Below are 21001 nucleotides of genomic sequence, written 5' to 3' on the forward strand. Positions count from 1 at the left end.
GCGTAATAGACTGGTGTGTTAATTTCATTAGTAATTGACTACTTCTGGTAGATATCACCGGCATTATTAATTACAGTTATGGAGGGTGAAGTTTATGGTACTCAAATTTTACTGTCATTATTCTGCATGTTATGTATTTAATTTATATGACATGATTGTGATTGTATGTCACTTGATCTGTGAAACCTTTCTGTTCTCTTTTTTTTGATTCAGCACATTTATAACTTTATTATTTATTTTGTTGTAATATTGTAGCTGTATTGTTTCTCTAACCTTGTGGTCTCCCAAGGGGTGGCCCTTTTCTACTCAGTGGGGCTGTCAGAGCATCAGATACATTATCCTTCTGTAAATATGACATGAAATTCTGAAATGGCTACGCCAGTGATCCCTGCATTCTGTGGTAGTCTTTACGGTTGAGCTGCAGGTTGATGTTGACAAAGCACTAACATTTTTTTTTTCTAAAACGACTTTGTCCTTTCTAGCCCCACTCCTTTAGGCAGTACAGTTGTAGTAGACAACAATGTGGAAAAAATAGAGGGAAGAAAAGTCTTTCTTACCAGTCAGGTCCGCAGCATAGATGGAACAAAAATTTATGTTGATGCCACAGGTAAGAACTGGTAAAATGTATATTAAGAAAATAGTTATTTGTTTCAGAATTTGTCTTTTAAAGTTTAATTGGTAGCTACTTTAATTCTGATAGGTTAATATTTTGTATTTTTGTGGTTCTTGGGTATTGTAATACATATTCCAAATAAAACAATCAATAAAGAGGCTCTTGCCGACATAGTATAACTGAATGTATAGTTAGCTGCATGCAGCAGCTCCTGACACACACTAGTAAATATGTTTGTTTTTTTCTGTCAATCTGTCACTTGTGAAGTTTTTGTGTGATGATGGTCATCATTCTCACTACTGCAGTGGCATTTGGCTATTTCCTTGTGTCCTGCCCAGGATACAACAACCGGACAGTTTCAAAGAGCTCTGGCTCTCTCCCACATATTCACTCTGAGTACTGATTGGACATCACATTTGTAGAAGGAAATCAGCATTCTGAATGAAGATTACTTCAGACTTTCTTGCTGCCTCAAACAATGACATGTGATATGCTTCATAGGAAGCAGTAATTGGCTGCAGGCTTCATTTCTGGCAGATAGGTCACCATAGGGGAAACCCTTCCACACAGAAAACATTAACTTTTAAATATATTTTTTAAATATTTATTTTCTATTTTAAGAATGCAAGCAATTTTATTAATATCAGAAGTTTCTTATCAGAAACAGCTATTTTTAGAACAGATCATATAACTAGATGATGGAAGGGGTGGGAGATTGGCATAAAGGGGTGGGAGGTTGGCATAATGGTTAAGGTGTTTGCCTTACAGTTACAAGGTACAGGGTTTGATTCTCACATGGGGTAATTGGCTAGGCTTAAAATGGCCCATAAGGGCTCTTAGCTTAATGCTAATTTATAATCTATGAACCTATTTATGGATACTGGGGCTAGTTTTGTTAGAAATATGTACTGCTTTTGGGACATTTTAAGTAAACTGTAAGTATTTAAAACTTGGGAATTGTTTTTATTTACTTAAAGCATTAAGTGTTTTGGTGCTTGTATATACTTTGACTACTTACCTTCATTATTTTACTCCATGAGACATTTTGCTTGGAGGTTTTATAATTAGGCAGTGTGAAGTGCATTTCAGAGCTAAAAATATATTTTATGTTTGGTGCTTGACTACACTTTATAATGGAATACATTAATTTCAGTGACCCAACTTACCTCAAACGGGGTATAACACTGAGCCAGAATGTCGAATTTCTCAATAGCGAATGGTCGGAATGTTGTACAAAACACAGAATGTGACATTTCCGACCACTCTACCACCTAAACAACCTCTACCATGGGTCAAAAAGTGTGGGGGGGTATATTGCGTTTCACATATATTGGGTTCGCAATTTTGAGAAATTGCCACACTGCTTATGAACATTTTCAGATTGGCCATCCACCGGCTGATCAAATGAATGTATACCCTTTATAACATGTTTTCCTCATTTCTTATTTTCTCTTAGTGCACATTTTGTGAAAGGGAGTTAGAGCTCTGATAGGATTTTTTTGTGTACTGCTTTCACTTTTTAATTTTGAAAGGCTACGTGGGGGAAGTATGTGTGTACTGACTGTAAACTCTGACTACTAACCTTTCAGCTGACTCTTCCCAATAGCCCTTACCAGGAATTAGGATTCTTCCTCTGCTACAGCACAGATTCTTACACCGGCCATGATGTTTCATCTTCCAACATACCTAAAAAGAAAAAAGTGGAAGCATAAGTCCTTGCCTTCAGTGTTGGCTCGGTCAATGTTTCAGCCAATGGCAGGTGACTCTGCAGTGGCTACTGTTGGTTCCTCAAACCTTTTACTAGTTTCCTCGAATCCCTCTGCTGTAGCCTTGCCAGCCAGTATGGAACAGGGGACAGACATGACCTCTTCAGCTGTTCCAGTGTTCAATGTGGACATGTGAGAACGATCTAGTTAAGGTGCAGGAGACACCCTGAGAGGGTCCTCTCTGGGTGGCCAGGAAAAGAGACCTCTTGCTTGAGATGATATGCCTTCACCTTTTCAGTCTTCCTCCAAGTATATCCATGTAAAAAAGAAACTAAAGGACATACATTGATCATCCAAAGGCATTCTGTGTATTCATAAGGATGGATGTTATGTTGCCCTATCTCGCTGTAATTCTTGCAGGTTGGGCTCGGAGCTGTTCACGACTCCAACATGGCTGAATAATAAAGCTCGAGAACTTCCACTGGCTCGAGGCTAATGATGCTCTGTACTACATCCCCAGATCTCATTTGCCGCTCAAGCAATTGAGAGGTGTTCCTGCTGGCTGATTGACTAAGTATAGGTTTTCTAATTCTTTTTGTCAAATTTTTTCTCTCTCTCTACTACCTTTCTCTCTGCGTTAGGTCATTGTAGTAGTTAGTTTTTTCCCCTTACCAACTGTCAGTGAGAGTTCCATTTAAATTAGAGGGCTCTCACAGCCCGTTTAAGTTATAGGGATGCTTCCCCTTAAGGTTAGAATCCATTTGAGTTAGAGGATTCTTCTACCTTTCCCTTTCTTTTTCTTGGTGTTATGCTCTTGTTATATATATATATATATATATATATATATATATATATATATATATATATATATATATAAAAAGTATATGTGTGTGTATATATATATATATATATATATATATATATATATATATATACATACATACATACATACACATTAGCAACTTTCTTCCTGTAGTTTATAGTGGTAGTTAACTTCTCAATTTCCAGCAGCTAGTCATTACTTACAACATTCTAAAATATCCTGATAAAACCCCATCACTAGGGCAACTACTAACTTAATACACAGCAAATCGCCCCCTCCGCTCTAATGACAAATCCTCAGTATCTCTAGAGCTAATAATACCACAGGAAAAGCACTGTTCTCCCACAGAGTTTCTAAAAACTGGAATACCTTCCCCCTTCAATAACAGCAAGCTCCTCTACCTCACACTTCAAAAACACCCTAAAGCACACCTACTGAATACCTGGTTATGTCCATGTATTACATAAAAATAAATGCTTCCTACCTCTCAGCCTCCATTGACAATGATGTCTTCTAATTACTTCACTGTAATGCTCTACAGTACTAACAGTTAAGCTATCGCTAGTCAGTAGCTCATCAACCATGATCACTGCTGACATATATTCTGCGTGTATTCATATTTCTCGCCTGAAAATGTGAATAATGTTGTTTTAATATGTCTTGTCTGTCTAAAAATTCCTACATGTAAATATCTATTATGTCTTGTCTGTCTATAAATTCCCACATGTAAAGATCAATTGGTGTTCTTCACTGCTAGCTTTTTCTTATAATTCTGCTTAAAACGTGTATTATTATTATTGTAATTCTGGATAAATCATGTATTATTATTATTATAATTGTGGATCTTTTTTCCCTGGGCCTCCACTGTAAATGGACCTAGTCCAGTCGGACTTTCCCGGTAAACAAATGTTGTTGTTGTTGTGTCTTTCGGCTTTTCCCGGTTAGGGCTTGCCACAGCGGAACTCCGGTCTGCTAATGATTGGCAGTAGATTTTTACGTGCCGAGTTGTCAGCTCTGATGCACAACCTTCAACGAAGGTATGCCCATTCATGCATGTCTCCACACAGAAGACGCTCTAGCTGAGAATCAAACAGGACAACATTGCACTGTGAGGCGACAGTGCTACCGCAGCACCACCACCACATCTTGGTTGTGTGTGTTTTGTGCAGTTATAGCCTTTGTCTTAGTAGTTAGTCAGTTTGTTTGGCTGTAGTCATAGACAGGACGTCTAAGGAGAAGGAACCCAGGGAGCATAGGCAGTCAGGGTTCAAGAAGTGCGATAAATGCACTCAAAAGATGTCTCTCATGGATGGGCACACAAGTTGCGTTTACTGCCTCAGTGCCATCCATTTACATGACCCCTGCACCATATGTCACGGATTTAGTAGCAGGGTGCTCCATGGGAGAAAGAATAAGTTGATGGCAAGGAGTTTATTAAAAGTGCCTTTTCAGGAAGTTTTAGATACCTCCCAGAGCTCCACATCTTTCTTCCCTTCTCTAAACCACATTTAATCTCCAAAAAGACTGGCTACAGTTTCGGAGCCACCAAAGAAAATTATATTATCGGAACTGAGGGCTCTCATTTCCGACATGTCTGGAACTAAGGAATCCTCTTCAGTGCCTAGAATGTCCATGGAACCGACAGAGATATCAAGGAGTTGGTCTCCTTTATTGGAGCCAATATCTTCCAACACTGAGATCTCCTATTTTAGAGAGAGGCAGATCTCCTTCTTTGTCCACCTCTTCTTCCAGGAGTTTATCTGATGATGTGAAGCGGGTGGTGAAGAGATTGCTCCGAACACCGGCCCTGGCTAAAATGTTGTTGTCTCCAGCCCCAAAGGAATTGGAGCCACCCCATTCAGCGCTTGCCTATTTGATTCCTCCTTTGATCATCCTGCTGTCTTCAGAGCCAGAGACATTGGATCCAATAGTAGCAGAACTGTCGGCACCGAGACCACCTTTGGAATCTTCGGTTCTGACCTTGACTCTGATGTTCTCGGCTCCTTCCGATGTCGAGGAATCTAGGAGCCCATGTTTGCTAGTCAGGTCCTGGGGAGGAGAGTCGGCGGGGGCAGTTGTCTGATCCGACTCTATCTCTTGGTGCCTCAGCTAAGTTGAGCTCCACTCCTACCTCAGTTTCGGAGCCACCATTTCCACCTCAGAGTCTATGCTCTGTCTCTTTGGAGCGGGGCGGGGGGGGCTTTCAAACTGATGGAGAGGGTACTGTCTCCCCAGACAGCCTCGCTCTCAGAGCCAACTTCTCATCCCTCCCAGGTGCCAGTGTCTATCTCTTCACCACCGCCCCCTCCCCAGTGTAGAGATCCAGAACCTCAGGAGGCCCCTATAGGTGGCGTTGTCTCTTCCGAAACTTCTCCGGAGTACCCCTCTGAAGAAGTCCCTAGGAAGAGACTGTACAAGAGGAAGCACATAGACTCCCCTGAGGCTGTCACTTTTGATACCGATTTGGATGACTCAGAAGGGTCCCCAAAGTCCCCCTCTGGGGATGTCTGTTTCTCTGACATCTGTGAGATCCTAAAACAGAGGGGTGACTGGAAGTCCACCAACCCTTCAGAGGACAAATCTGTATGCATGGAGGCTTTTGGGTCTCGCCCTTCCACCTCCTGGGTGACTCCCTCGTTTGACCCAACTGTTGGGTGTCATCTCTCGTAAGGCCTGGACATCGCCTGATACAGTGGAGCCTGTTCTGAGGAGGCCTAACAAATTTATTACCGCTCCCTCAGAGAAGGAATTCCTGACTCAGGGTGTCCCTGTAGATGCTATGGTGGTGATGGCTGTGGCGGCCACCAAGAAGTAGCTATCGGCGACCTCATCGTCTGTCCAGCCTCCTAACAAGGAGTCTAGGACCATGGACAGATATGGAAAGCATACTTTTTCTTCAGCGGCCTTCACCCAATGGTTGCTGAATTACCTTACCCATTTTATAAGACTTCAAAGGGATCTCCTCAAAGAGCTTGGAAGATACCCTTTAGGGCTCTGTAGCTCAGAGGACTACAGACAAAGTATCCTCACAGCTCTCCACCCTCAATTCCATAGTTAACTTCTCCATAAGACTCATTTCGTATGCGACTGATGGAGTGAGTAGAGTGGCAGCGACAGGAATTTCCCTGAGTAGGCATTCCTGGATGCCCCTTTACAAGGTGGGAGTGTGGCCTAATGGTTAAGGTGTTTGCCTCACAAACACAAGGTGCAGGGTTTGAGTGTCACAAGGGATAATTGGCTAGGCTTAAAATGGCTCGCAAGGGCAGTTAGCTTAGTACTAATCTGTGAAAATATGAATCTATGAACTTTGCAGAGCCCTTCAAGTCTATCTTCACCAACGCCCCCTTTGATGGTTCATCCCTTTTTGGACTAAAGGTGAAAGAAACTTTGACCAGGTGCAAGCAGGACGGGAAAACCTTATCTGCCATTGGAGTCCGTTTTTCTGCCTCATCTAGACTTTATCCCAAAGGTCAAAAGGGTGGAAAAATGTGGTTCCACAAGTCCTAAAAAGGTTTCTCTGACGCATGTGGTGACTCTTCCTCTAGGGGCAGAGGGGGAAGTTATAATGGAAGACACTGACCGCACGGCGGGGGGGGGTCTGCAAAATCAGGATAACAGAGAGACGTTCTCTGACAGGCCCTTCCATTACTCCTGAAAGGTCAAAAGGGTGGAAAAATGTGGTTCCACAAGTCCTAAAAAGGTTTCTCTGATGCATGTGGTGACTCTTCCTCTAGGGGCAGAGGGGGAAGTTATAATGGAAGACACTGACCGCACGGTGGGGGGGGGGGGGTCTGCAAAATCAGGACAACAGAGAGATGTTCTCTGACAGGCCCTTCCATTACTCCTGAAAGGAGGCCCGCCTGCTATTCTCTGAAGGTAGTCGGTGGGCAATTGTCACTGTACCCAAATGCCTAGCAAGAAATCTCCCAAGACAAATGGGCACCAACAATTATATCCAGATGCTAATTACGTACCATTTTCCATTACCCCTCCGATAAACCAGTCCTTACCAGATGTTCCACCTAGTCAAAAGGACTATGCAACACAAGAGATACTCTTGTTGCTAGAAAAAAAGTCATCCAAGAGGTCCCCGCAGACCAAATGGGATCCAGAACCTACTCAAGATTCTTTTTAGTTGCAAAAAAGGCAGGGGACTGGAGATCCATTCTAGATCTCAGCAAGCTAAACAAAGCAGTGAAGAAGTCAAAACTCTGGATGGTAATTCTGCAGTCAATATTCCCATTTATTGGGCAAGACAACTGGATGTGCTCAATAGATCACCAGGATGCATACTACCATATAAAGATGGACAGGCAATCCAGGAGACACTTACGCTTTCGGCTGGGAGCCAGTCATTACCAATTTCGAGCCCGGCTGGGAGCCAGTCATTACCAATTTCGAGCCCTGCCCTTTGGTCTCACTACAGCCCTCAGCTGTTCAACAAATGCATGGGAGTGGTCATGGCTCATTTGAGACCTCAAGGATTCCGTGTGTTTCCATACCTAGACGACTGGCTCCTACCCGCCACCACCAAGCATCTACTACTACGAACAAGAGACGAAACAGCCACTTTGCACCAGACTAGGCATCACAGTAAACGTAAAAAAAATCTGCCTTGTCGCCATCTCAGCATTATTACCTTCTTAGGTGCAGAATTGGATTCAAGAAATATGACGGCAAAACTTACCCCAGACAGAATACAGTCCCTTCATCAACAAATCAGGATTTTGAAGTCAAAGAAGAAAGTTCAGGCCAGGTATGTGCTGCAAGTTCTTGGTACCATGGCAGCAGCTATTTTTCTAGTCTCCCTAGCATGACTGCACATGAGAGTTCTGCAGTGGTTGCCATTTGCTCAGTGGTCGATGCAAGATCTTCATCTTTCACATCAGATAATCATCACAGAATCTTGTAGAAAGGATCTCCTTTGGTGGCTGCAGACAGACCAGTTGTATCAGGGCCGACCTGTTGTCTTTCTTCAACCCAATGCAGTACTGACCACAGATGCTTCCCAGATTGGAGGGGGGGGTGGGCATTATCTGTGGATGACAGTCCAAGGCCTATGGCAAGAATACGAAAGCCACTTGCACATCAACGTTCTGGAGATTAGAGCAGTGCTCTATGCATTGCAGGCATTTCATGACTCTCTACCGACAGGGACGGTTGCATTTCAGACAGACATGTCAGTTATGTGGTATATAAACAAGGGGGGAGGAACCAAATCCTACACACTATGTCAGGAGCCACAGCGGGTTTGGCAATGGGCGATTGCTTCTCAACCCTTTCTGATAGCAATGATTATCCCGGAGAAATCCAACGTGATAGCGGACAAACTCAACAGAGCTATTCTGTTGCCTCACGAGTGGTCCCTGAAAACAGAGATTGCGAAAAGGATCTTCCAAAAATGGGGCCAGCCTTGCTGTGACCTTGTCGCCACTTCCATGAATGCCAAATGCAGTAACTACTTTGCCGTCATTCCTCCTCTGGGGAAGACACCAAGGGATGCGCTGGTTCACAATTGGCCTCTGGGACTACTCTACCCCTTTCCTCTAATTACCAAAGTACTGCAGAAAGCCAGCTCATTGAAAAGCACTATAATCCCATTGCTCTTTACTGGCCTTGACAAATTTGGTTCCCCTTTCTTCGGACTCACCTGCTGGAGGAACCTTGGATTCTGGATCCAATTCCAGACCTCCTGAACCTTTCTTTAGGGGAGTTCCATCCATCTATTCAAACCCTCAAGTTGACAGCATGGCTGCTCCAATTCCACGCTTAGCCAGGTGTTACTCCTTTCACCTGCAGTGAGTCATATTCTCGCCTCTTCCCGTGAACCGTCTACGAGGAGATTGTATTCTAGTAAGCCGAAAATATTTTCATGCTGGGCTGCGGGACAGAATATAGAACCTTTTACAGCTCCTATTACTGCAATCCTAGAATTTCTTTCCAAACTCTTTGACGAAGGAGCTGCAGCAGCAACAGTCAGATTTCAGTTGGCAGCCATTTCTAATTTCCATATTGGAGAAATGGGAGTTCCTATTATGTCTCATAGGTTATGTAAAGCTTTCTTCAAAGGCACTTTCTTACTCAGACCCCCAGTCAAAGAGCTCCCAGTCCCTTGGGACTAGAGTCTTGTTATAAACTCATTGATTTTACCACCCTTTGAACCTGCATCATCTTGTGATTTGAAGTATTTGTCGTGGAAGACTCTCTTTTTTAGTAGCTGTAACCTCTGCCCGACAGGTATTGGACTTACAAGCTCTTTTTGATGTCCTTCAAGGATGCATCTGCAGTCCTTACAAATGGGTTGTCCTGTCGTCAGGCAGCCCTTCGGTCGGCCGGATTCCAAAGTCTGGATCTGGCTTCGGCTGGTGTCGCACTTCACCCGACAGTTTTCGGGTATAAAGGCATCAGCCGACGCCATTTTCCCCAGTCTTTCTTGCCCAAGCAGAAGCTGTTCGCAAGTGCCGGTCGGTCAGATCCAGAGATTACTACTACCGAATACTACTCAAGACTTCTATAAAGCGGGGACTCTTTCTTGCCTCAGCCGATGTCAGAGAAAGTTAATAACTGTTTATCTTGTGGGAAACAAATACCTCATAAAGAATTCCACTCCTATTGCATACATTGTTTAGGCCCAGACCACGACGTAGCAGCTTGTCTAGCCTGTGCTTCTTTTAACCGACGGACGCTTAGACGTCGGTCGGACTTTGCTGAGCAGATTTTCGGCTCCGATTTTGCCTACATTATGCCGTCGGATCCTCCAACTACGCAAATAACCAAAAAACGCAAAGAAAAGGACTGGCACTCGCGGTCCGCGGTTTCGGCAGAAACCGCGGTTAAGCTAACCTCAAGTGTCTCGGTTTCGGCCGAAACCGAGCAAGCGGTTCTTTCTTCAGCCGATAACTTGCCTTCTACCGAGGCCTCTTCCAGCCTGGTAGAAACGGCTTCTGAAATCCAACCGCGGTTTCACAGGATTTATCAGACACCATTCCCCTGGATGTCTCTACCCCTGCACGTGGAGCTGCTAGGCCTCCTCCAGCCATGTCTATTAAGGCCTTTGCCAGGGCTAAAGCAGCCAAAGCATCAAATCTGTGCCTGCCAAGCCCCCCTCTCACAGGCCCAGCACCAGCTCCCATATGCTTACTTTGGCTGAGGATCTCATCTGTTTAATCTGTGGAGCCCAGCCTCATCCTGACAGGGCCTCTCTCCCTCCTCCAGAAAAAAGGCCTAGAGCAGAGCCCCCTGAGCCAGTATCCACAGATGATTCCTCTGATGACTCAGAACATACAGACCCTCCTGAGGCTTCTTATTCTCCTTACGAAGACTCCGATGCTGAGGAGTCCATCCCTTCAGCCTCTCCTCCTGAGGAATTTTCCTTTGGGGAAACCTTACATGCTATGAGGGAACAATTCCAGTGGCAAGGCCAAGATTTCTCAGACTCTAGAAAAAGGCTTAGGACCTTCCTACATTTGCCACAGCATAGGCCTTTAGCTATACCTCCAGTTCTCCCTGTTGTTGATGATGCATTTAATGATGCTTGCACTGCTCCTGATTCTTTACCTCTGGCCCCTACTAAGCCCGATAGGTACTACAGGGTCCCGGACACTCATCACCACTTATATAAGGCTCCTTTAGCGGATCCAGAGACTATCTCCCAGGGTCCTAAAGCTGTAGCAGCTACTTCTTCTAAAACCCTCCCTCAGAAAGGGAATCCAGGTCCTTAGAGAGATGGGGTAAAAAAGTTTACACCTCTGCTACTTTGTCAGCTAGAGCTTTGAACTGCCAATTTCATATGCTTCAATATCAAGAGTTTTTGCTTGACCAGTTGACTAAAAAGCTGTCCTCTGAAGAATCCTTAGATAAAAAGTATGTTCAAGATATGGTACATAACATACAGCAGGTTAGTAACCATTCTTTAAAATGTGGCTATGATGCACTGGAGGCTTCATTTAGATCAGCCATGACTGGCACAGTTATCAGGAGGCATGCATGGTTGAAAGAACAGGCATTACCAGAACACGTCAAATCTAAGCTTTTGGATGCACCTATGGACAAGGTCAACTTATTTGGTTCCCTGCACAGCAGGTGCTAAAAAAGATGGAAGAGAAAGCAAAATCTGTGCAAACAGTGAAAGATTTCTTACAAGTTCAACCTCCAAGGTTTAGCAGGAACTGGCCCTCCAAGAATTGGTCCTTTCCGGACTCCTCTAAGGCACAAAGAGGCAGGAATAGGCTCTAGAGGCAGAAACCAATCCAGGGGTGCCTACAGGGGTCGCCAGTGGCAGGGTAACAACCAACGAGGCACAGATACAGCCACCACCACTACAACAACTCAATCACAGTGACTTGGTGGCACCTACCAGGGAACAACTAGAAGCACCCTAAAGCTATCCTTATTTTCAAGAAACTGGCACTGCATTACAAGAGAAAATGGATTTTACAAACTATAGACCATGGTTACAGGTTCCATTTCCATACTCTACCAGGAAAGAGAGGAATGCCAAACCTTCCACCTACTCAAAGGACAGAAGCTCTAAAACAAATATCTCAATTATTAAGAATGAGAGCTGTGGAAAAGGTACCATCTATGGAGCAAGGGAAGGCATTTTACTCCAGACTCTTCCTCGTACCAAGAAAAGAAAACAAATGGAGGCCTATACTAGACCTGTCCGCTTTAAACACATTCCTCATTGTTCCAAAATTCAAAATGCTGACCTTACAGCAGCTTCTTCCCATGCTGGGCAAGGAGTCTTGGCTGGTAACTCTAGATCTCAAGGAGGCATACCTGCACGTCCCCATAAGACCAATTTGCAGAAGATACCTCAGATTTCTTGCAGGATCAGAGCATTATCAATTCTCAGCATTGCCCTTTGGCTTATCTACTGCGCCCAGAGTGTTCACGAAATGCCTGGCATCAGTAATCGCTCATTGCAGACTTCAGGGATTCAAATCTATCCCTACCTGGACGACTGCCTGATACAAGCGGACAACAAAACAAACTGACAGAAGACTTACAAAGAGTCATCTACCTGCTGCAAGCCCTGGGATATACAGTCAATACAAAAGTCAAGGCTGATTCCATCCCAAAAATAGCTTTTCTGGGTGCAGAACTGGACACATCAAAACAAATGGCATTTCTAACTGCAGAAAAGAAAGAACAACTACCTCTCTACTTCTTGGCTTTAACAAAGCAGAACCATCTAACTGCAAGAAAAGTGCTACAAGCTCTAGGCTTCATGGCATCCTGCATAATACTGGTCCCACATGCCAGGCTGCATATGAGAAAGCTACAGTGGTACCTAAAGAATTTGTGGTCCCAGCACAAGCACAGCCTAGAAACAAAAATTCCAATGATACCATGCCTGAAGCAAGAGTTCCTATGGTGGGCTCAGGCCTGCCAGTCAAACATAGGATTGCCCTTCTGCAAAAGTCAACCAAGACAAACCATCACAACAGATGCCTCAGACCTCGGTTGGGGGGCACACATGATGGACAAGTGCATTCAAGGCCTATGGACTCAAGACCAGCTGCATCTGCACATAAATCTAAAAGAAATGTTGGCAGTAAAATTGGCAATCCAGGCATTCAGACCTTTTCTCCAAGAAGGCCAGTTGATGATAAGGACAGACAACACCACAGTAATGTGGTACATCAACAAACAGGGAGGCACACACTCATACCCTCTATGCCGGCTGGCACTGGACCTATGGGATGTGGCTCTAAGCTACAACATTCAGTTACAGGCAATTTATGTACCAGGGAAAGAGAACATTATAGCAGACATATTAAGCAGAACTACAACAGATGCCCACGAATGGATGCTACATCCGGACATCTTCAAATCCATCACAAGAAAATGGGGATTACCACAAATAGACTTGTTTGCTTCCCCACTCAATCACCAGTTGAAGAAATTCTGCACAAGGACTTACCACCCACTTGCTTGGAAGGTGGACTCCTATCTTTCAGTTGGAAAAACCTGACAGCATACGCATTCCCACCACTTCCTTTGATGCACAAGGTGCTTCTGAAGATCAAAGAGGAACGTCCGAGGATCATTCTGATAGCCCCAGACTGGCCAAGGCAACATTGGTATCCACTGCTGAGGAGCATGTCCCGGGAACAAATATGGACACTTCCCCTGATCCCATTACTGCTAACACAGAACAACTACAACATCCTGCATCCAAACCTAAAAACTCTGCAACTAACTGCCTGGAACATCACATAACTGCAATTAACCCAAATTTATCCCAAAGGGTTAAAGACATAATCATGGAGGCTCGTAGACCTTCAACAAGAAAGAATTATGCAGCAAAGTGGAAAAGATATCTCATGTGGAGTACTGCAAAGGGGCAAGATGTGACACTGGTGAACATAGCCAACATCCTGGAGTACTGAGCTCTTCCATACAGGCCTGTCCTACTCTTCCATCAAGATACATGCATCAGCTATTTCAGCAGAATACAGCTTGGATCCTCCTGTCTTCATCCTCTGCTCAGACAGTTTCTTAGAGGAATTAAAATGTAAAACCTCCCAGGAAACCTCCATTACCAGCATGGGACTTGAACTTTGTGCTAGAAAACTGACTCTTCCTCCTTGAACCAGCAGCAACAGCAGAATTACAATACTTATCCTGGAAGACTGCTTTCCTGCTGGCAATAACTTCAGCAAGAAGGGTCTCTGAACTACAGGCACTAATGGCAGTACAACCCTTCCTGATCTTCCATCAAGATAGAGTGTCCATGAGAACAAATCCTACGTTTATGCCTAAGGTGGTATCCAGAGTCTCTTTAAATCAGGCTATCCACCTTCCTACTTTCTTCCCCAACCCACAGAACAGGGGAGAAAGGCTCTTGCATACCTTGGATGTACACAGACAATTACGCTACTACCTGGACAGGACAAAAAACAATAGAGAAGCTGACCAGCTTCTGGTAGCATATGCAACAGGAAAGGAAGGAAAACCAATTTCTAAACAGACAGTCTCCAAATGGATAGGAAATTGCATTAGATTTTGTTACTCCTACCATGGAAAGAAAACTCCAGAGAACATCAGGCCTCACTCCACAAGGGCTACTGCCACTACCACAGCTTTCTTACGAGGAGTGGCTACCAAGGACATTATAGAGGCTGCTACTTGGACCTCCGTGCATACATTTGCCAAGCATTACAACTTACCTCTATACTCTAGATCCCGTGCTGGTTTTGCCACTGCTGTTTTGCAAGGGATCCTAACTACACCATAATATCTTCTCATTTCCTCCTCCCTAGTTTAGCTATGGTATTCTACCGGACTGCAGATGCATCCTTGAAGGACATAGTACAGTTTTGTACCTACCATAAATGTAGATGTCCGAGAGGAATGCATCTGCAGTCAGGATCCCACCCTCCTTCCCTCTGAGGTACTCCTAGGGTATTTGCCAATCTTCAGCTAGCTTGGGGATCTATTATGGTGTATTTGTTTGTATATATGTACATACATGCTTATTTTGTGTGTTTGCTCTCTACTATTTGGAAACTATGACATTTATCCAAATTTAGCCATCCAAGAGGGCACCTGGCATCTGGGGCAAGAAACACTGAGGAAACGGCTGATGCCTTTATACCCGAAAAACTGCGCCAGACCCAGACTTTGGAATCAAGGGCTGCCTGACGACAGGACAACCCATTTGTAAGGACTGCAGATGCATTCCTGTCGGACATCTACATTTATGGTAGGTACAAAACTGTACTTTTGTTCTCCTTATATAATTTTTCACGAGGATAGAGTATCCTTGAGAACTAATCCATCTTTCCTTCCAAAAGTCTGTTCAGAGAGTAATATAAACCTATCCATTGAATAGCCTGTGTTTTTTCCAAACTACAGCGACAAGGCAGAGTATAAATTGCATCAGTTGGATGTACATAAGCAGTTACACTTTTACTTGTATAGGACAAAAGACCTCAGGAAATCCGACCAGCTTTTTGCGTCCTTTTCTGACAAAAAGAAAGGGTTGCCAGTTTCCAGAGTAACCTTCTCTTACAGTAAGAATAATAAGCTACTACCAGGGACGATAAAGGGACATTCCACAAGAGCAGCCTCTACATCTTTGGCCTTTTAAGCCAGACTTCCTATTGACTCTGTTTATGTAGCTGCCACATGGGTGAGACCTCATACCTTTATCACTCATTACATAGTAGATGTGGCCTCCCGGAACAGGTCTTCCTTTGGATCCACTGTGTTGAAGAGTATTTTTTCCTGAGCCACCCTAGGATTAAGGTGCTAGGGACGCTGTCCCAACCTGCAAGAAATATGGCAAGATAGGACAACATAACATTAAGAAGTTATGTACTTACCATAACGTTCCATGTTTGTTGTCCATCTCGCCTACATTCTTGCGTCCCACCCTCCTACCCCCATTCTGTGTTCCTGGTGGAACGGGTGGATAATTGTATACTTATGTACATAGTTATGATGATTTGGAGCTTCAGGTTTTTTGTCTCATATCAAACATCTATATATAGATATAGATATATTTTTCTGGTGTAGTTGTTTCGGTTAGTCTAAATCTTTCGCTTGCAAACAAGATCTAGGGATGTGGCCCATAGCATCATGGAATAGGGGTTAGCCTCAAGCCAGTGGAAGTTCTCAACCTTTAGTATTCGGCTGAGTTGGAGCTGTGAACAGCTCCGAGCCCAACCTGCAAGAATGTAGGCGAGATGGACAACAAACATGGAACGTTATGGTAAGTAAATAACTTCTTATTTTCTTACCTTAGCCTGGAGTTTATTGTAGGCTTTCTGTGTTGGAGAGCAGAAATCATTCCTGTGGAAAATATGTCAGAGGATCCTGGCTTAGACAGAGAACATGATCATTTTTTCTTTGTTTGACGGTCTATACAAAGACTCTGATTACGAAGAAAGTTTGCCCTCTCCAATTCCATTAGAGATGTTTCCGTTTCTAAGACTAGTTCCAGGATAAATGATTATTTATTTTTGAGAGAACAAGTGTATGTCCCCCCTAAACTGGGGATATATTCTGATATGCTGCAAGTGGATTTACCTCATGCTATGCCCTCTCCTCCTTTTATGCCAGTCTAGGAGAATGTGTTAAGTGCTGCTTGCAATAACCCTGATTCACAACCTTCAGTCCACTTCTCCAAAAAAAAAAAAAAAAAGACACTTGTTAATATTAACACTATTCCTTTTTTTAAGCAGGTAAGGTATTGTACAGATTTCATAAGAGAATGTCATTCTTTAACTCTATTCTTTCAGGTATTGATAGGTTGTCGGATTGTTCTGCCACACTTCCTTCAGGAGGGAGGTCTTGTGTGGATCGTACAATTTCTAACCTGCCTCAAGTTTCTAAAGATGCTTTGAAGGGTGTGTATGACTGTGCAGCTACTGTGTCTAGGACTACTACTATTGCTGCTTTTTTGAGTAGATATACCTGGGAATGTACTAAAAAGTTTTTGTTTGAGGTAAAGTATGAAATTTTAAACTGTAATACAGACAAGGAAGTTTTATTTGGTTACACTGCTACTGAGGTTCTCAAACAGTTTGATGACAGAGGGAAATAAATTCAGGGGAGTTGCTAAGATTTTTCAAGACCCATATTATAAATCTTACAAACTCTCTGCATTTTTACCCATAAAAAGCCAAAATAATCATCCCCTGCCATGTACCGGCAAACAAGGAACAAAAAATGGAGAGCTGCCAGGAGGGGAACAACAACAACAAACAAAATAGGGACCTTTTCAGAAAAAGGGACAGACTGCATCTTTGGAATGACTATGCCAGCATTCCCCCTTCCCCTCTGGTCCCTGCATAGCTAAGTCTTTCTCACAGACTGGCTGCCAACCTTGCCCTTTGGAAACAGACTGTCTCAGACTTTTTGGTACTAACACTGTTCAGGAGATTTACAGTAGGCACAGGATACACATACAATTGCTCCATGCCCTCCAAACCAGAGATATAAAGTTGTTCAGTCTCGCTGTTCATTCTTTACTGACGGGTTCGGAGCCGATCCATCTGCTGTGGTATGGCCGTTTGAAAAGCTTGAGGTTTACCCGTAGCTCGAGACCAAGCCCCTTATCTCATGATGCACTGGGAATTACCCCAGATCTAGTTTGCCGCGGCACTGATCAGAGGTTCCAGTTTTGCTTGAGCCAATATTTCATCAAAAAAAGCGTGTTTCTTTTGCAAGTTATTTAAAATTTTCTATTGTTCCACAGAATAGTTGTTAGAGTAGTCTTGTGTAGCTTCTTAAAAGCTCCCCTTTTCCCGCGTGTGTTATTTAGCATAGTTTTAGTATAATTTTAGTGGCTTCGTGTTTTAGCCTAGTTAATTCTCTTGCATTTCATACTTGTATAGATATATACATTTAGCTAGCGTTGGCCTTTGTTTTTGGGCCATTGTTTATAGTCTGTGTGTTATCTTACATTAGAGCATAGTTGTAATTTTGGCTGTTTTCTAGGCTTTGTGTGGTGTTTTTTGAGCCTAGGTGTGGTTATTTGATACTTATATATTGACTGTCTTTTTTTCTTAGGCTTATTGTGTGCTTGGTTTCTGTGTTAAGCCTAAGGCAGTTTGATTGTTGGATATGTCTGAGGACAAGGATAAGCACCCAAAGTCTGGATTTAAAAAGTGTCCAGACTGCAGGCAAAAGATGTCTGTAACTGATGGCCGTGTAACCTACGTCTGCTGCGTAGGGGCTGTCCATTTGCAGGAGTCTTGCAGTATTTGCCACTCTTTTTCCTCTAGGGTTTTACTGGAGAGGAAAAGAAAATTAGTTAACAAATGCTTGCTGAAGCATCCATTTCATGAAGCATTAAGTGACCAGGATGGGGCCAGCAAGTCCTCTAAGTCCTCAGGGGACTCTAAGGAATCCAAACTGTCCAAAAAGTCCAAGAAATTGGAAGATCCTGTGACATTGGCTCCACAGACCTCAGAGCAGACTGTCTTTTCGTTTTGGAGCCAGCCCACAGCTCTAGAGCCGGTATCCGAGAGACCTATAGCTCCACTTCTTCAATAAGCACCGTTGGTGCACTCTTCTAGGTCTTCTGTCAGCCTGTCGGATTTGGATGTGTAACGATTGATGCAGAAGCTCTTATGGGCACCAGGCCTTGCTAAATTGTTGTCGGCTCTGACCCTAGCGTTGGAACTGAAGACCACTACCCCTGACTTGACTGCTCCTCCTTCGAGCTGTACCGACCTTCGAAACAGGAGGGGGCCGACCTGCTGATTGTGGAGCCAAGATCTGCTCTAGTGTCCTCGGTGCCGACCGGGGACTGTAGGTCCGGAGAGGATAGTCGCACCGGCTTGTCGGTGCCGACTCTTCCTCTCGGGGCTTCGGCTCGGATGAGCTCGGCTCCTACCTCCGGCTCAGAGCCCATGGCCTCGGTGCGGGAGGGGCTGGCAGTTACTTCGAGTCCGTCGACTCCTTCTCATTGGAGCCACAATGCTTTTGAAGCCATGAGGTGAGCCTTGTCCCCCAAGACATCCTTAGCACCAGGTCTGGCTTTTTCATCCCCCAAAGCGCCGGTGTCTGCTTTTGCTTCCATCGTCCAGGCTAGGCGTAATGACCTTGAGCCTCCCGTAGCCCCACAGGGCGCCCCCTGCTCTTCTGAGACCTCCCCAGAGGCTCCCACTGAGGAGGTCCCCAGGAAGAGATTGTGCAAGAGAGAAGACACTTGGACTCCCCACAGGAGTCTTTAACATCTGACACTGACTTGGATGAGTCAGAAGGGTCCCCACAGTCCCCTTCTGAGGATATCTCCTTTGCGGAGATACTCGAGATCCTTAGGCAGAGGGGTGATTGGCAGTCCAAAAGCCCTACTGAGGACGAGTCACTTCTCTTGAAGGCTTTCGGGTCTCAACCTTCCACCTCTTGGGTGTCTCTGCCCTTCGATGAGCTCATGCAGCTGGTCTCTCGGAGGGTGTGGGAGTCACCGGAGTCCATGGAGCCTGTTCCTCAGAGGCCTAACAAGTTTATTTCTGATCCAGTAGATAAATCCTTTCTATCCAAAAGAGTCCCTGTTGATGCCATGGTGGTGGCGGTGGCAGCCATCAGAAAGGAAATGTCTGAGACTTCCTCGTCTATCCATCCTCCTAATAGAGAGTCCAGGATCATGGATAGATATGGGGAACGCATGTTTAGTTCAGCAACTTTTACACTCCGATCCCTGAACTATTTGACTCATTTCACTAGGTTGCAAAGAGATCTCCTTAAGGAGTTGGGAGATACTCTTCAGGGTACTGTAGCTGCAGGGGCTTCCGATAAAGTTGCTGCCAGCTTGCTACCCTAAATTCTATTGTGAACTCGTCCATGTATCTCATATCATATGCAGCTGATGGGATGAGTAGGGCAGCGGGTACAGGAATTGCTCTCAGAAGACATTCCTGGATGCACTTGTGTTCCTTCACAGAGCTCTTTAAGTCTTCATTCGTGAACACCCCTTTTGATGTCTCATCTCTTTTTGGGCCTAAAGTGAAGGAAACTTTGACCAGGTGTGAACAGGAGGGAAAGACTCTGTCTGCTGTCAGAGTCCGTTTTTCCACCCCTACTTGGCCTTACCTCAAAGGCCAAAGGGGATGGAAAATGTGGTTCCGGAAAGCCCAAGGAGCCTTTCAGGACACACGTGGTGAACCCCCTCCTCTAGGGGCAGAGGAAGGGTAGTAATGCAAGACGCCACCCTCGCGGCAGAGGGGGTCCGCAACACCAGGGTGACAGAGATCACTTCTCTGGTCAGCTCTATCAGCGCTCCTGAAAGGAGGCCCGACTGTCCTGCTCTGGAAGCAGTCAGGGGTTGCTTATCTTTCTACCCAGATACCTGGCAAGATGTAACAAAAGACAACTGGGTACAAGGTATTATTTCCAGAGGGTGTTTCATACTGTTCTTCACTACTCCCCCACCTGCAAGGAGAATCCCGGCCGTTCCACCCAGTTACAGGGAACAAGCAACTATAGAGGTCCACAAGTTGCTAGAAAAAGAGTAATCCAGCCAGTCCCAGCAGACCAAACAGGATTCGGAACTTACTCAAGATTCTTTTTGTTCCAAAGAAAACAGGGGACTGGAGACCCATTTTGGACCTCAGCAGACTCAACCAATTTGTGAAGAAAGAGATGTTCCGGATGGTCCTGCTACAGTCTATACTTCCCTTTTTAGGGAAAGACAGTTGGTTGTGCTCGATAGATCTCAAGGATGCGTACTACCACATAAAAATGGCCGGGCCATCCAGAGATCACCTGCATTTCCGGCTGGGAGCCAATCATTATCAATTTCGAGCCCTGCCCTTTGGTCTCACTACAGCCACAAGAGTGTTCACTAAATGCATGGCAGTAGTCACGGCTCACCTGAGGTATCTAGGATTCCAGGTGTTTCTGTACCTAGACAATTGGCTCCTTACCTCCACCACCAGGCATCAACTGATTCAGGCAAGGGAATACACTCCGACACTCTGCAATCACTTCGGCATTACAGTCAACTCAGAAAAGTCTGCTTTGTCGCCATCGCAGCTTATAGTTTTTATAGGGGCAGAGTTAGACACTTCAACTACCAATCGAGAGAGTCTTTCTTCTTCGCCAGCACGTCAACTCATTGGTATTGAAAGACAGCACCAGCCGCAGAAGTTCTAAAAGTATTGGGTTTGATGGCTGCAGCGATCTTAGCCATACCATTAGCAAGGATGCATATGCAGATTCTTCAATAGCTGCTGTTCACTCAATGGTCTTATGAAGAACTTCCAATGAACCACATGATTTTAATTACAAACTCTTGCAAGAGAGATCTCCAGTGGTGGTTGACGTCTCTTCATGTAACCATAGGAGGCCCCTTTGTACTACCCCCTCCAATAGCCACTGTGACCACGATGCTTCCCT

At 44.6% G+C, this 21001-nt stretch overlaps 1 protein-coding gene across 4 annotated transcripts in view; it reads left to right on the forward strand.

The window, feature by feature from the left end:
* Positions 1 to 21001, forward strand: part of LOC122808841 (acyl-coenzyme A thioesterase THEM4-like) — a 399123-nt gene that overhangs the window by 292741 nt on the left and 85381 nt on the right. For all 4 annotated transcript variants that reach the window (XM_044079928.1, XM_044079929.1, XM_044079930.1 and 1 more), the window contains exon 6: positions 483 to 607. In XM_044079928.1, the coding sequence (XP_043935863.1) occupies positions 483 to 607 (125 nt within the window). The remainder of the gene's footprint in view (positions 1 to 482; positions 608 to 21001) is intronic.

Source organism: Protopterus annectens, chromosome 8.part0, assembly GCF_019279795.1.
Source record: "Protopterus annectens isolate FY-2018-M chromosome 8.part0, PAN1.0, whole genome shotgun sequence".
Lineage (NCBI taxonomy): Eukaryota > Metazoa > Chordata > Ceratodontiformes > Protopteridae > Protopterus > Protopterus annectens.